This window comes from Apus apus, chromosome Z, assembly GCF_020740795.1.
Source record: "Apus apus isolate bApuApu2 chromosome Z, bApuApu2.pri.cur, whole genome shotgun sequence".
Lineage (NCBI taxonomy): Eukaryota > Metazoa > Chordata > Aves > Apodiformes > Apodidae > Apus > Apus apus.
Genome location: NC_067312.1, coordinates 54,617,628 through 54,630,555, shown reverse-complemented (window position 1 = coordinate 54,630,555; position 12,928 = coordinate 54,617,628). Strand labels below are relative to the sequence as shown.

The following is a 12,928-nucleotide window of genomic DNA, read 5'->3' as shown; positions in this document are numbered from 1 at the left end:
AGTGTCATGGTGTTCATGGGTTCTCCAAACCATTTTTACCAGTCTACATCTAAGTGGTGCAGATTAATTCACTTGAGGGCACCTAAATTTAGACATGCCGACTTTCTCTCCCAGTCTTTCCACATATCAAAGGAGTGTAGCAATTCATCCTTATCATACGTGGGTGGCATAAGCATTTAACAATGCCTCTAGAGCTTTTGCAAGGAAAACTGTCTAAGGATCAATTTTTTAAGCCTTAATTTGCATTTCCATTCCATCCTTCCTCGAGTCATGTTCTCTGACTTCCAGGAGCAAGCAAAACCACGTTCCTGAAGGGCAAAGACATGCCTTTAAAAGTTCTTCCTGGTTCCCCCCTATATTTGCTAAGACCCATCTATTAGTTCATCATCCTATCAAGTGACTCCTAGGTATGACATGGCATAGAGCAACCTGCTGAAGCACAAAAATCTCTTAATTTGCAGCTTCCCCATAATCAACTTGCATATTTTTAAAAGCTGTGTTCCCTCTCCAATGGCTCAAGGGAGACAAGTGTGTTGCATTTATTGCCCTGAGGAAGCATGGGAGTGAGGGCACACGAGAAGCAAAGGCCCCCGCAGCTGAGTGACTGTGTGTGTGGAACAGCTAAACAATGAGACACTCCATGGTTTAAAAAGAAAATAAGACAGAAATAATAAGAAAACTGGGTGTGTTTTCTGTGTGTGGGTGTTTTGTTTCCAGCCAGAGGACCCACATTCCTCTGTGTGATTTTTATAACGTGCTGTCATGACAGTAACGAGTACACTCTAAGAATCAAGCACAGATTATGTACATTGTATTATTGTCCAGTTATTTTAGGCACTCCTACAACAATCCCACAGCAACATTTTGGACTTCAGATTGCATGCCTAAGCTTGTACTTGACTGTAAGCACACCAGAAGGCAAATGGCCACAGGTAGGATCCGAGGACAGAGAGCACATTGGCACCTCTCCTTGTAGATCACAGAGGGTTCATCCATCCAGTCACCTACAGGAAACAGCGCTAAGGAGTTTATTACGTGGATGGGTTGTTTCCTTCCTTTGCTTTCACTAGGTTCTGGGAGAGCCACAAGATGCTGAGCTGAGACTTTGGGGAGCAGGGTTTTGAAGATACTCTGGGTTTATCTCTCTGGATGTGGGTTTCAAAGCAAGGTGCCTGGGCTGATCAGGCTTTCCTGCTTTCCCTCTCCCGAGCCAGCTGCAGCAGGGCTCCCCCCACAGCAGCACAGGGCACATGCACCAGCTGCTTCTGCATGCCGCAGGGGCACCCGGACACAAGGGCAGCAGGGACCAGCTGGGAGAAAAAGCAAAAATGAGCAGGATTTACCAAGCCCTCGAGGCACTGCTTCTCACCCACAGACATCCCAGCTCCTCTGGTGCTGCGATCGAAGAAAAAAGGGGATGCTCAGGTTATGGGACAGGCAGGGGAAGGAGCATGGAGAGAGAGCATCACCTGAAGTGCCTTGGGTAGGCAAAACCAGGTCTGGAAAGGGCTGGGTGGGAGGTGACCCACCGTAGAGCACACAGAAGTTGTATCCATGAGCAGGGAGAAGACCAGGGGAAACCAAACCATGGGGTCAGGGGACTAGTGTTTCTGCTGCTTTAGTAAGCCACACACTTAATAAACTTCCAAAATAAAACCTGACTTACTCGCAGTACAAATTTGCAACCTAAGATATCTCCAACACAAATCTCATGGGGCAAGCTTGGAGGCTCTGGGGGGCGTCACTAGCTTTTTGGTGTCCACCACAAAGCAAAGTAACATACCAGAGCACATCCTGTTGGGATGGGTTGGTTCCTGTGGCTTGGGCCAAACTGTCTTTTGTTGTGTTTGGTGTTAGGATATTTGGGCGTTTCTTGTTTGTTTGGGGTTTTTTGTGTGTGTGTTGTTTGGTTTGGGTTTTTGTGGTTTTTTCTTAGTTTTGTTTCTTAATTAAGAAGCATCTTTTTATCCAAGATCTCCACAAAATCTTTGTCTTCTGCTCAGTTGCATTCCTGAGCAAACTTCCTGGTGTGTGCTGCAGCCAGGCTGGTATCCTCGCTACTAAAGCCTGCAGCAATACCCTTCTCATGACACACCCAGCACCAAGTATCCCAAAACCTAACATCCCTTTTCCTGCATCCTGTGCAGTGTGAGCTGCAGTCGGTAACTCCGTACTCCGACATGAAACCCTGCCGTCCCAGCAGAAGGAAAGGGGGTTGCAGCAGGCCCACTTTGCACCCTGCGCCCTGGGACAGGCAGTAGGGCAGCAGCGTCTGGCAGGAAAAAAAAAAAGACCTCTCCAAAACACAGAGAAATACACGAGATCAATGGAGATTGACGCTTCCACGGCAGAGTGCCTCGGCCGGGAAAGCTGACAGGAATCGTTTCTGAGACGGCTGCTCCGGCCCTGGCTGGCTCCCCCCAAGCGCGGACCTAGCGAAGGCGCTCGCCGTGTCCCTGCCCCCGGGTACCCACCGCGGGGTTCACCCCCCGGCCCGCACCGCTCGTCCGCCGGCGGCAGCCTCAGAGCTGCTCCGCCGCCCCGTGCCCTGCTTCGGGGACGAGGCAGGGCGAGAAAAATGAATGTAACAAGTGAAGGGAACAGCGCTGCCCTGGTTTACCCCCGCGCCGCGGCGCTGCCGGCCCGGCCGGGGCTCCTCCCCTCCCGGGCAGGACGGGGCGGCAGAGCCGGGCCCTGCGGCGGGGAAGGAGGAGGGAAGCCCTGCGAGCCAGCCTGCGGACGGCGGCTCTGCGAGACTTCCTGCTCAGCGTTACACAGCACTTTTCCCGCACTCCATGGGCTTGGTTGTTTGGTTTTTTTTTGGTCGCTTGCTTCTCCCCGGAGGCCGGCGGGGATGCAGGGCCCGCCCTCCGCCCCCCGACACCGCCGCCCCCCGGCTCTGCCCAGCCCGGGACTGGCTGGGGGGCGGCCCCCGGGACCCCCGGGATGGCGGGAGGAGGGGGAGGCCCCCGGGACCCCCGGGATGGCGGGAAGAGGGAGGAGCCCCCGGGAGGCAGGAGGAGGGGGCGGCCCCCGGGACCCCCGGGAGACGGGAGGAGGGGGGTGCCCCCGGGCGCGCTCTCCCGCGCCCCCCTTCCCCTCTCCCCCGCCCCCCCGCCCCCTTCCCCCCGCCCCGCCCCGCCGCCCCCCCGCTCCGCAGGCCTCGTGGCGTTCCCCCGCCCCCGGGGGGGCGGGGCGGGCTCTGCGCGTGCGCGGCGGGGCGCGGGGGATAAAAGCGCGGGGCCGGCGCGGCGGCGGGAGGAGCGCTGGGGCTGCGGGGGCGGCGCGGTCGGTCTGAGCGCAGCGCAGAGACGAGGCCCTCGCCTGCCTTCTTGCCGTGCAGCCGTCGCACCGCCGAGCCGCCGCCATGGTGAAGAGCGTGGGCAGCCTGGTGAGTCCCTTGGGCGCCGGCGCGGCCGCTTCTTCCCGCGCCTCGGGCGTGGCGCTCCCGTCCTTTGGGCGTGGGGTGCGGGGGGGAGGGCGGCGGGGCGAGCGTCTCCTCCCCGAAGGAGCGGGCGTGCCGGGCCGCTGGCAGGAGCTGAGGCGGGCAGGTGCCCCGCTCAGGCCGCCCCGCAGCAGGCCCGGCCCGGCCCGGCTGCCGCCGCAGGGCCGTGAGGCGGGCGGGCTGCCGGGCAGCAGGAGCCCGCGGCAGCGGGGGAGCTGAGGGGAGGGCTCGCTCAGCCGCACGGGAGGGAGCAGATACTCCAACGTGAAATTCCACCCGCCCCGCTGAAGGGGAGGGGGCTGCGACAGGCGCGTTTTGCGCGCTGGGGCGGGCGGCCCCGCAGCGGCGTGCGGGCACCGGGCTTCGGGCGGCCGGAACGGGGCAGGAGATGATGCAATGTCGTACCGCGACAGAGTGTTGCTCAGCGCCCTTTAAAGTCTCAAGGCGATACCTTGTTTCGTTTTTCAAGCGGATAACAGGGCGACACGGTCCCCTGATCGGAAAGTCCTGCCTTGCCTTACGGCACGGGGGCTCCGGTGGGAGCGGGTGGCCTGGCCTCTGGGGTGCTGCTGGGGAGGGGGTGATGGAGAACGCCAATCTGGTGCTCTTGACGCGAAAGAAACGGCTAGGATCCATTTGTGTGTTCGAATAACAGGAGCTGCTGGTGTAAGAAGCGCTTGCCTTGTTCCTGTACTTTCTGGCTTGTTCAGAGCCCTAATGCAGCACCTAATTGGGTGGTTCTGTGAATACAAACACGTCTGTGGCTTTGTGACACAGAATAGCAGTAAAGCCTAGACCCGACACGTGGAGAATGTTCTGCTAGTGGTGAAATAGCGTGTGGTCTTGTGCACAGCAGCTGACATGGTTGGTAGACAACAATAGGGTGTTTGTTAGCTGTAACTTGTGCACCCAAATCTTGAAAAATATCCTGTGCAAACTTAGTGAGTTTTTCATTTTGGGGCAAGTCCCGTTGTGCGGGCTTGTGTTTTGAACTTGAAATTTGGTTGAAGTGTCTGTTTAATCTGATTGTGAGGAGCCTGCGAGTGATGCTGTATGGCATCCAAGTTTGTCTGTCCTCTGCTATATATGTATCCAAGCAGCCTGTGCTCTGCTATAGTCAGTTTACTGGATAAATGCATGTCAATAAAGTGTGGCAGACTTGCCTGTTGTATGTCTAAGATGTTGACATTGGCTTTTTCTTGAACAAAAATACTTGTAAACGATGAAGCTCCTCAAAGTTAAGATGAACAAAATGCCTTATTCAGGTTGTGGAGATGGTACAGTGTGTGAATTCAACCCGAGATTCTTATTCTCATTTGCATTTCTCCCCCTTCTTTATTTATGGAGGGACAAAAGAAGTGGACTTTTTGAGTAAGGTTTTAAGTTTTTTATGAAGGCTGGAACAGCCTGTATAAAAAAAAATGGAGAGGCAGTAAACCTGGCTTTGAAGAAAGAATCTGCTCTAACTTAAAGTGGACTTTGCTTCTACCATCCTCGCAGCTATAAGCATTAATAGTATGCTATAATAAAAGCACTGTTTGGCTGCTCAGCCACAGTATGGAGTCAACAGTCATGCTGACAACAAGATTTTAACATTGGCAGCACCCAGAATATTCAAGTACAATGCAACTGGGATTTCTGGATTAATTCTGTTTTTCAGTGAAGCAGATTTGTATTCTTCTGTGATACAAAGAGGAAAACTCCTTCTGCCTGCAAAAACTTATGTGAGTGACAGCTGTAAAGCAATGTGAAGATGACATCTAGCTAGATGTGTCCCTTTTCCTAACACCTCTTCAAAAACTGACTAGTTTCTGAAGAATTACTACTTTTAGGGTGCTTTCCTGGACCTTCTGAAATCCCCTGCTAGTGAGCACCAGGGGCAGCCCTTCAGTTATAAGTGTGTGGGTCTTGAGATGGGTGACTTGTGTAACTTGCAATGGGTTTGGCCTATGGGGCATATAATGCCTTTTATAGGAGAAGCTGCTGGTGCACATATGCTGTAGAAAACTTGGTGTTGCCAAAGCTTTCCTCTTCACACTAGCTGTCCCTCTCTTTATTTGTGTGAAAGCAAATATTGAAGACTTGCAGCTGCAGATTATAGTTTTAGCAGTGCTGTTTGCTGGGGAGGTCAGGAAGTGAACTTTCAGTCTGTTTATGCTAGTTGCTATATTGAAAAAATAAAATTATGTAGTAACCATTGGCAGTAAGGTGATGACTAAGTTAATCCAAGTTCAAGGGTGACTTGATATGTGTTGAAAATCATGTTTACAACTAAGGTGCACACCATCTGGCAGACTTGATTAAAGCTACCTTATCTATTGCTGAGGGCAATAGACTCCCTTCAGCACTGTGGTCAGTAGCCTCTATTTCGAGGTATTGCCTGGCCCTGGGAATCCCTGCTGCACTAGAGGCTTTCATTACTAGAGCCTGTTCTTTTACTTGTCCCTTGGTAACAGAGCCTGGCGCCAGTGTATCTGTTAAATGCAGCATGTGCTTTTCTGCTAGAGGACAATACAAGCAAAATGAGGTCTCATGTGTGCTCAGGGGGGTTGTAGTTAAGTTTAAAAAAAAAATTTAAAAAATCAGCTGGTCAGAGGTTTCCCCCAGTAAGGTGCTATCTGAAGAAAATAATGATTAACAAAGTTACAGGATCCTCTAGTACTGTGGCTACATAGTCTTGTGGTGAGAGGTTCTCCCTCTGTTACAAATACTGTTTTTTTATATGGGAGCTTGTTACTTCACAGTTAACACTAAAGACAACTAGAGAAGTAAATTGGACAAGTTGAGTAGCTTGTGCCCCCACTGTCTTCCTTCCTCCAGGGAACTTAAGCTCTCATGGAAAATTTTGAACTTCTCTCTAGTTCAGTATTTTTTAACTTGGAAGAGTAAGCACCTTTGGACCTTGCATCTCTTTTCACTCTCCCACAGCAATTTTTAGCTGATACTAGAGATGACTCCCAGGGTGATACTGACTGCAGTCAGGACCAGGTCTCCAGTGGTGTGTGGTATGTCACCAACTGTAGGTATCATACCCTCCCACTTCCTCTTGTTCTGTGTGATGGCAAATCTGAGGTGTGTGGTCATGTGACAGACATCCCAGGACTGGACATCTTTTGCAGAATACAGTAATTATGCAGCTGCACAGAAGACTTAAGGGTGAGAAGAGGAGGGTCTAACTGGCAGGTGCAGGAGGTGGAATTAGTGAAGAGCTGGTAGTGGTACAAAGCAGAGGTGTGAGAAGGACTGAGGAATTTGTGGTGTAAGTAGTTTCAGGGAGCGGTTAGCACAGGTTGCTATGTACAGGGACACGGAGCTTTGTTGGCAGGAGTGGGGCACTTCTGCAACTGGAGTGTGGGAATGTGTGCTATCAGTGCCTGAGTAGGAGAATGTGGAGAGACAGTTTTCCACACTGAGAGGAGGTTAGCTACTGATCTTGCAGCACAGTAGACATGGAATATCCAAGATGCAAGGATGGAAGAACTCAACATGGGGAGGCTGTGCTTCTGTAGATGGCTGCACTGGGAGGGAAAATGTCTTATCAACAGGGAGGGAGATGTAATGCTGGGTGTCTTTAAAGTTGTGTGAAAGTCTCTAAGTTTATACATGAGAATGCTGGTGCAGGACTCTCTGCTTTGTTGTTAAATATACTCAATTACCAGTTTTACTGTGTCCAGTCTCAGCTCCTCACCTGCATGGCATTCTTTAATGGAAGGGGAATAATTTACTAGAATCAGGTCTCAATATACTGTTTCTGGTTGCAGAGGCTGGCATTGGTTAACCCCTGCCCTGCAAAGCCAATGTGTGGCAGTAACCATACTGCTTTCAGTTAGCAGTTGCTGACAGAACTCTGATGCTTTGGTCTATTAAGCTGGGAAGAACAAAGCAGCCATCTTCTATATGCATAATCTGAATTGAAATTTATATTAACAGCTCTCCTGAGGCTTGCATTGTCTGGAGAGTGAAGTTGAGGAATGCTGAAGTGGCTTGTACTTGCTTTGGAAAAGAAACTGTCAGGAAGTAGCTGATTAGCATGTTCTTCTTCTGCCTTAGACACTTGTTTATTGCTAGTGTACAAGTGTTTAATGCTTTTAATGTCTTTAAATTCTACTAAAAGATTCACTTTTTGATCAGCAGGCATGGTTAAAGGCATGTAAGGAGTTCTATATTCCAAAGAGCACTGTTCAAAAATTACTGATGTGACTAAGTGCAAGAAGCCGACTTGACACTCTAAAGTCTTGGGTTTTACTTGCGCAGTCTGTATGTGTAGTGTCGCTTTTGGTAGACATGTGCCATGTCCATTCACTTGGCAAAGTAAGTAAAGTAACTGTTCTGTGAAGTTGCTTTAAAAAACATGCTGTAGAGTAGTCCCTGCAACATCATTTTGATGTTGGCCATTGATTGGAAGTAGCATCAAACTGGAGGAGTGTACGAAGGTTTGTGTCCTTCTCAAATTCTGCAGAGGAAAGTCTGTCCCAGAATAAAATGGACGTCTTCCTTCCGAGACAAATGAGAGTGGATTACTAAAAACCGTAAGGATCACATTCGGGGGTAAGACTAAACAGAGCTGCCAGAGCTGAGGATTGTAGACTAGATTAATTTCTAGCCAATGTTTCTACAGTTGAGTTGAGGTGACTGAGCATTGTGGCCTTTTCTAATTGAAGTGTTGTACAACCCTGGCTGGTGCTAGCACTGATGAAAACTGATTCACACTGAAGGACTTAACTGATGGTACAAATACCCCAGCTAGTTAAAGTGTTTATATAGCTACCAGAATGGTTAGTGTGTTAAAGTTGTGAGAGAAAGCTAGTCTTGGCATTAGTCTAAATCCTTTTGGAAAGGACAAAATTTGGCTTTAACGGCAAACTTCACTTGATTAATGAGCAAGGTGAGATTGTGGGAGGTGTCCCTGCCCATTCAGGGGGCTTAGATCTAGATGATCTTTAAGGTCCCTTCCAACTCAAACCATTCTGTGATTCTGTGGAAATCATTAATGAGTTCAATTTTTTTTTTTGTAGACTGAATTTGAGGCAGAACTGAAATCTGCTGGTGAGAAGCTTATAGTGGTTGATTTTTCTGCTACATGGTGTGGGCCATGCAAAATGATCAAGCCCTTCTTCCACGTAAGTAGCCTTTCTTGTTTTATTGGCAACTGTATTAAGGTATATACAAATGTTTTTGTGTTGTTGGATTATAACACAGAGGAAACTTCCTTTGCCACACGTCATTTCCAGCATTTTTCTGGAATGCTTTAAGGTAATGAGGCAGGTTTCACTGTGGGGGTAGGGGTGTGGGCAGGGCCGGATGGGTAGCAGCACCAGACTTAAAAATTGTATTAATGTCTTTTAAAATATAGCTTTCCTTGGACACTAACTGCATGGTTTCTTATTTCATTCTAGAGTTTGGTTGAGAAGTATAGTGATGTGGTGTTCATCGAAATTGATGTGGATGATGCCCAGGTATGGTCCAGAGTCATGCTAAGAGAGGGCAGCAAATGAGTCATACAAGTGACAAGGAAGAATTCTTTTTAAAAAGTCCATGCAGATACTGAAAAGAAATGAGAGATTACTTCAACTTTGAGAAGCAGAGATAGGGGTTTAGCAGTTAGCCTGGAAAGTAAAATTTTAGAGGACACCTTAACAGAGCAAATTGCCATGGTTATCTGCACACTTGAAGCCTTATGGCATGTGTCAGATAACTTGGGAACACTGACTTTGTGTTGGCAGGGAGTGTTAGTCTAAGGCCTATGCTGCTCTGATGCAGTCTTCCCTAAAACTAATAGCTCAACTGGCTGGTGATCAGTCTGGTCTCCACACTGCTTTTGACACTATTTCCTCTTTCATGACTTGAATTAAATGCAATGAAGTGTCTCGTGTAGCAGGTCCAGCATGTCAAATAGGTACTTGAACAGTGTCAGGCTGAAACACAGGATTTGTCACAGGGCTCTTAAGCCTTACAAATAGTCATCTCTGTTTCGATGTGGAGGTCTGTTTTTTCCAAACAGAGTACCTGTGTAGTAAATGTCTTTGCTATTGCAGTAAGTGAATGCTGAAGGGAGGATCTTTCAGGCTTACTTCAGGGATATGTTAATACTGCACTGTTTTTGCTAGTGATGAACTACCTAAAGTACCTTTGCAGTACCTTTGAGCAGTTGTGCCCTATCATGTAAACAAAAGGCAGCCAGTAGGTTCTGAATTTACCATCATTCAGACATGCACAGCTGGAGATTGTTTTCTGTCTCTTCCAGGATGTTGCTAGCCACTGTGATGTGAAGTGCATGCCAACGTTCCAGTTCTACAAGAATGGAAAGAAGGTAGGCTCTGCTCCTTTGGGACTGGCGCAGTCAAGCTAAACCCTTGAAATCTGGGAATGTTAAATTCCATAGCCTGCTTTTCCTTGATAATGTGTCTGGGGCACCACTGACATTGAGACACTCCCGAGAGAAAACAAGTTCATCTTAGTGCCTGATGAAGCAAACACTGTTTACAGGTAGTGAACTGAGTGTCACATGTCAGACTTACAGGCAGAGCTTCATGAGTGATTAATGAGGTTAGATGTCTGGGTTAGGACTGCCAGTCTGTCTGCCTGCTTTTTACTGGTTTTGGTTAGTATTTGTTCTCTGGATGCAGCTCATGTTCAAGCAGAGACATTCCTGTATGTGCCTATGGAATCTCACACAAACAGAAGCATCTAATGTGGTTGAATATACACACAATAGAAACAAATGCTTGGGTGCCTTTACAGAAAGGCTGTGTAACCTGTGGAAGTCCCAACTCAGAGGACTTAAGAGACCTCTTCTGGCTGCTCTGCCCAGAGGTGCATGAGAGGGGATGTGGTCCACAGTCTGACAGCAGAGTGGTCTGCCTGTGTGAAGTAGTTGTGAATGGCTGTCTACCTGAACTGAAGAACTGCTGAGCTAAATGTTATCTTGGGTTTTTAGTTTACACAGTAGGCTTTTCTAAAGTAAAACAATGCCTGGATGGAAGTTTCATGGCTGAAGGCAATGGAATTGCACCTGAAAAGTGTCAGGTGTTGGGTGACTGTTAGTTCACATCAATACGGGAGCAAATAATAACTAAACCTTGGGAGTTTTTTCAGGACAAATTTCTACAGCTTTATAATATAACTGCAAGAATTGTGATTATGATGTGACAGTGTGTGAAGGTGATATGCTTAACTCTGTTGGATGGTTTTCTATTTTCGGTTACCTCGACAGACCTCTGGATGCATGAGTATCAAGCAAGCAGTTTCATGGCCTTTAATGTGGTCTGCTCTGTACCTTGCAGAACCCCTGTTTTTGAGACATGAATGTTGCCTTTGTGTTTCTGTTGTGCAAGTTACAGAAAGTGCAATTCTCACAGGAGAAGCCAGGCTCAGGGACAGGTCATTTGGAGCAATCCTTCCAGAATTTTATTAGTAAGGGTCCTGAGCATGCCAAGGTAACTTTGAGCTACCTTTGCTCTGCAATGACCTCCAGAGTCTCCTCAAACCTGTATTTGAGTCTTAAACAACATTGGTTCAGGTTCAGTTATTTTCCTTTGTTTTACAAGTAGAAGACTCCAGCAAGGGTAGTCTGGAAGTGATTCTTGACAGACTCTTGTCCTAGTTCTCACTGTTTTGGGTGTGAAAAAACTTCAGCTGTAACAGGATTGAATAGTTGTATGTGTCTGGATGGTATGCAGCTAATGTTATGAAGCACTGAATGGAAAAGTTTTAAAGATTAATCTCTCATTACAGGTGCAGGAGTTCTCTGGGGCCAATAAAGAGAAGCTGGAAGAGACAATTAAAAGTCTAGTCTAATCTCCACCTGTGGAGACATTGAAGAGTCACTGCTTCGGCTACATTATAGGCTGCAACTTTTCTACTTAAATCTAAACAAGTTAGCAAGTTTAAGTAGTGGAAACTATTGTCTTAATCCATGTAAATGAGTACAATAAAGTGTGAGTTCTTCACTTTGGATGTTGCCCTGTGTTTGAATGAAAATATGAGGAAGTGATATGGTTTCAATTTTTATGTTGAAGTACTGTCTGGATATGAACATTCTTGTCAAATACAACCTGATCTATTACTGGGTTACTGCTGGGGGTGGAACAATGTGTGTGATAGCAATGGCAGTTGCTTTAGAAGTCTACTGCTACCTTAGGTACTATATTCTAAAGAGTGGCAGTCTGGCTTGCAGATACAGAAAGTTTAGGAGCTGTAGAAAAGTGTGGTCACTGGGTGAGATAGACTCTTTCATTAATCTCTTTTTAGCTGAAGATGCTTTTAAAATTTTTCAAGCTTGATTTTTGGACTTCAAAGCTAAGACTTGGCTGTGTAGTAAAAATCAGAACATACTACCCAGTCCTGCTATGGAAGTGTAAGTTAAGACTTGGAGCTGCTTCCTTTTTGTCTTTTCAGTTTTGCCTTGCCATTGGTGTACTTTCTGGTCCTGTTAGTACCAAAGTATGTTTAGACTCTTGAGTTGGGCTGCTTTGTTACTAGGAAATAGTCTGGAACAAATGACTGAGGAGGTGAAATTTGTCTTGAGCCCAGGACACTTTGTGCTGGACAGCAAGTGACTGCAGTTCTCCAAACCTGCATCAGGTTGTCGAGATTAATGCTGACTTGCCAGCCTCTGTATACCATTCAACTACTCTTCCCAGAGTTACCAAGAACTGCTAGGTTTTTCCACCATATCAAAATGGCTTTCTTGCTGGTTTGGATGTTGTCCTGGATAAGAATTCAGTAAATAAGGAAGCAGACCTGTAGCTAGCAGCTATGCGTAATGTTGTTGTGGTTAGGGCTAGGTTAGCTGTGCTGCTCACTGAATATCACTGATGAAAAACCAACTGCTAGTGCAGACCGTGTGGAATAAGTGAGACTCTTGTCTTTGTGGTAGGGAGCTCATGTGTGACTCAGCCTGACACTCATATCACAAGCATGCATGAATTTTTTGGCTCTTGGCAACTGGAGGCCTTCAACAGTTTATTGCATGTGTTCCTTATTGGAAACAAGATTCATCTAGTCTGAGAAGTGACCACACCCTTCAGCTGAGGGTGAGCCATCAGTGATCTTGGAAGTAAGATCTGGGTTGTGATTATGCAATGAGAGGGACATGCAAAGTGTTTCCTCTTCAGCTCTGGGTAATTCACCAAGAGGAGTGTGTTACACAGACTTGACACAGGTGAGTGGCAAACCACTACCCCAAGTGGTGCTATGGACAGGTTTGTGGGGAGAGAATAAAATGAAGCTGGAGCAGGAATGCATCATTAACATCACTATCTGCAAACAAACATTGCTTTTGAAAGTAGTTCTGGGTGGCCTAGTGTATTTTCTCTAGGCAGTTGCTGGGAGCAAGAAAGGTTAAAAAAAACACTAACCACAGAAAGGTAGGGGTTGGATGTGACTTCAAGATCTTGTAGTCCAAATGCACTGCTATAGCAGGATCACTTGGAGTAGATCACAGAGGAACATGTTCAGATGAGCAGCCAGTGCTCTGTTACC

General features: G+C 47.4%; 1 protein-coding gene across 1 annotated transcript; it reads left to right on the top strand.

The window, feature by feature from the left end:
- The first annotated feature begins 3,246 nt into the window (after positions 1-3,246).
- On the top strand, positions 3,247-11,399 carry LOC127395887 (thioredoxin). The gene is made up of 5 exons (XM_051643365.1): positions 3,247-3,391; positions 8,461-8,565; positions 8,842-8,901; positions 9,690-9,755; positions 11,180-11,399. The coding sequence occupies exons 1-5, from the start codon at positions 3,368-3,370 to the stop codon at positions 11,240-11,242; spliced, it is 318 nt and encodes a 105-aa protein (XP_051499325.1). The 5' UTR covers positions 3,247-3,367; the 3' UTR covers positions 11,243-11,399.
- Positions 11,400-12,928: the final 1,529 nt, after the last annotated feature.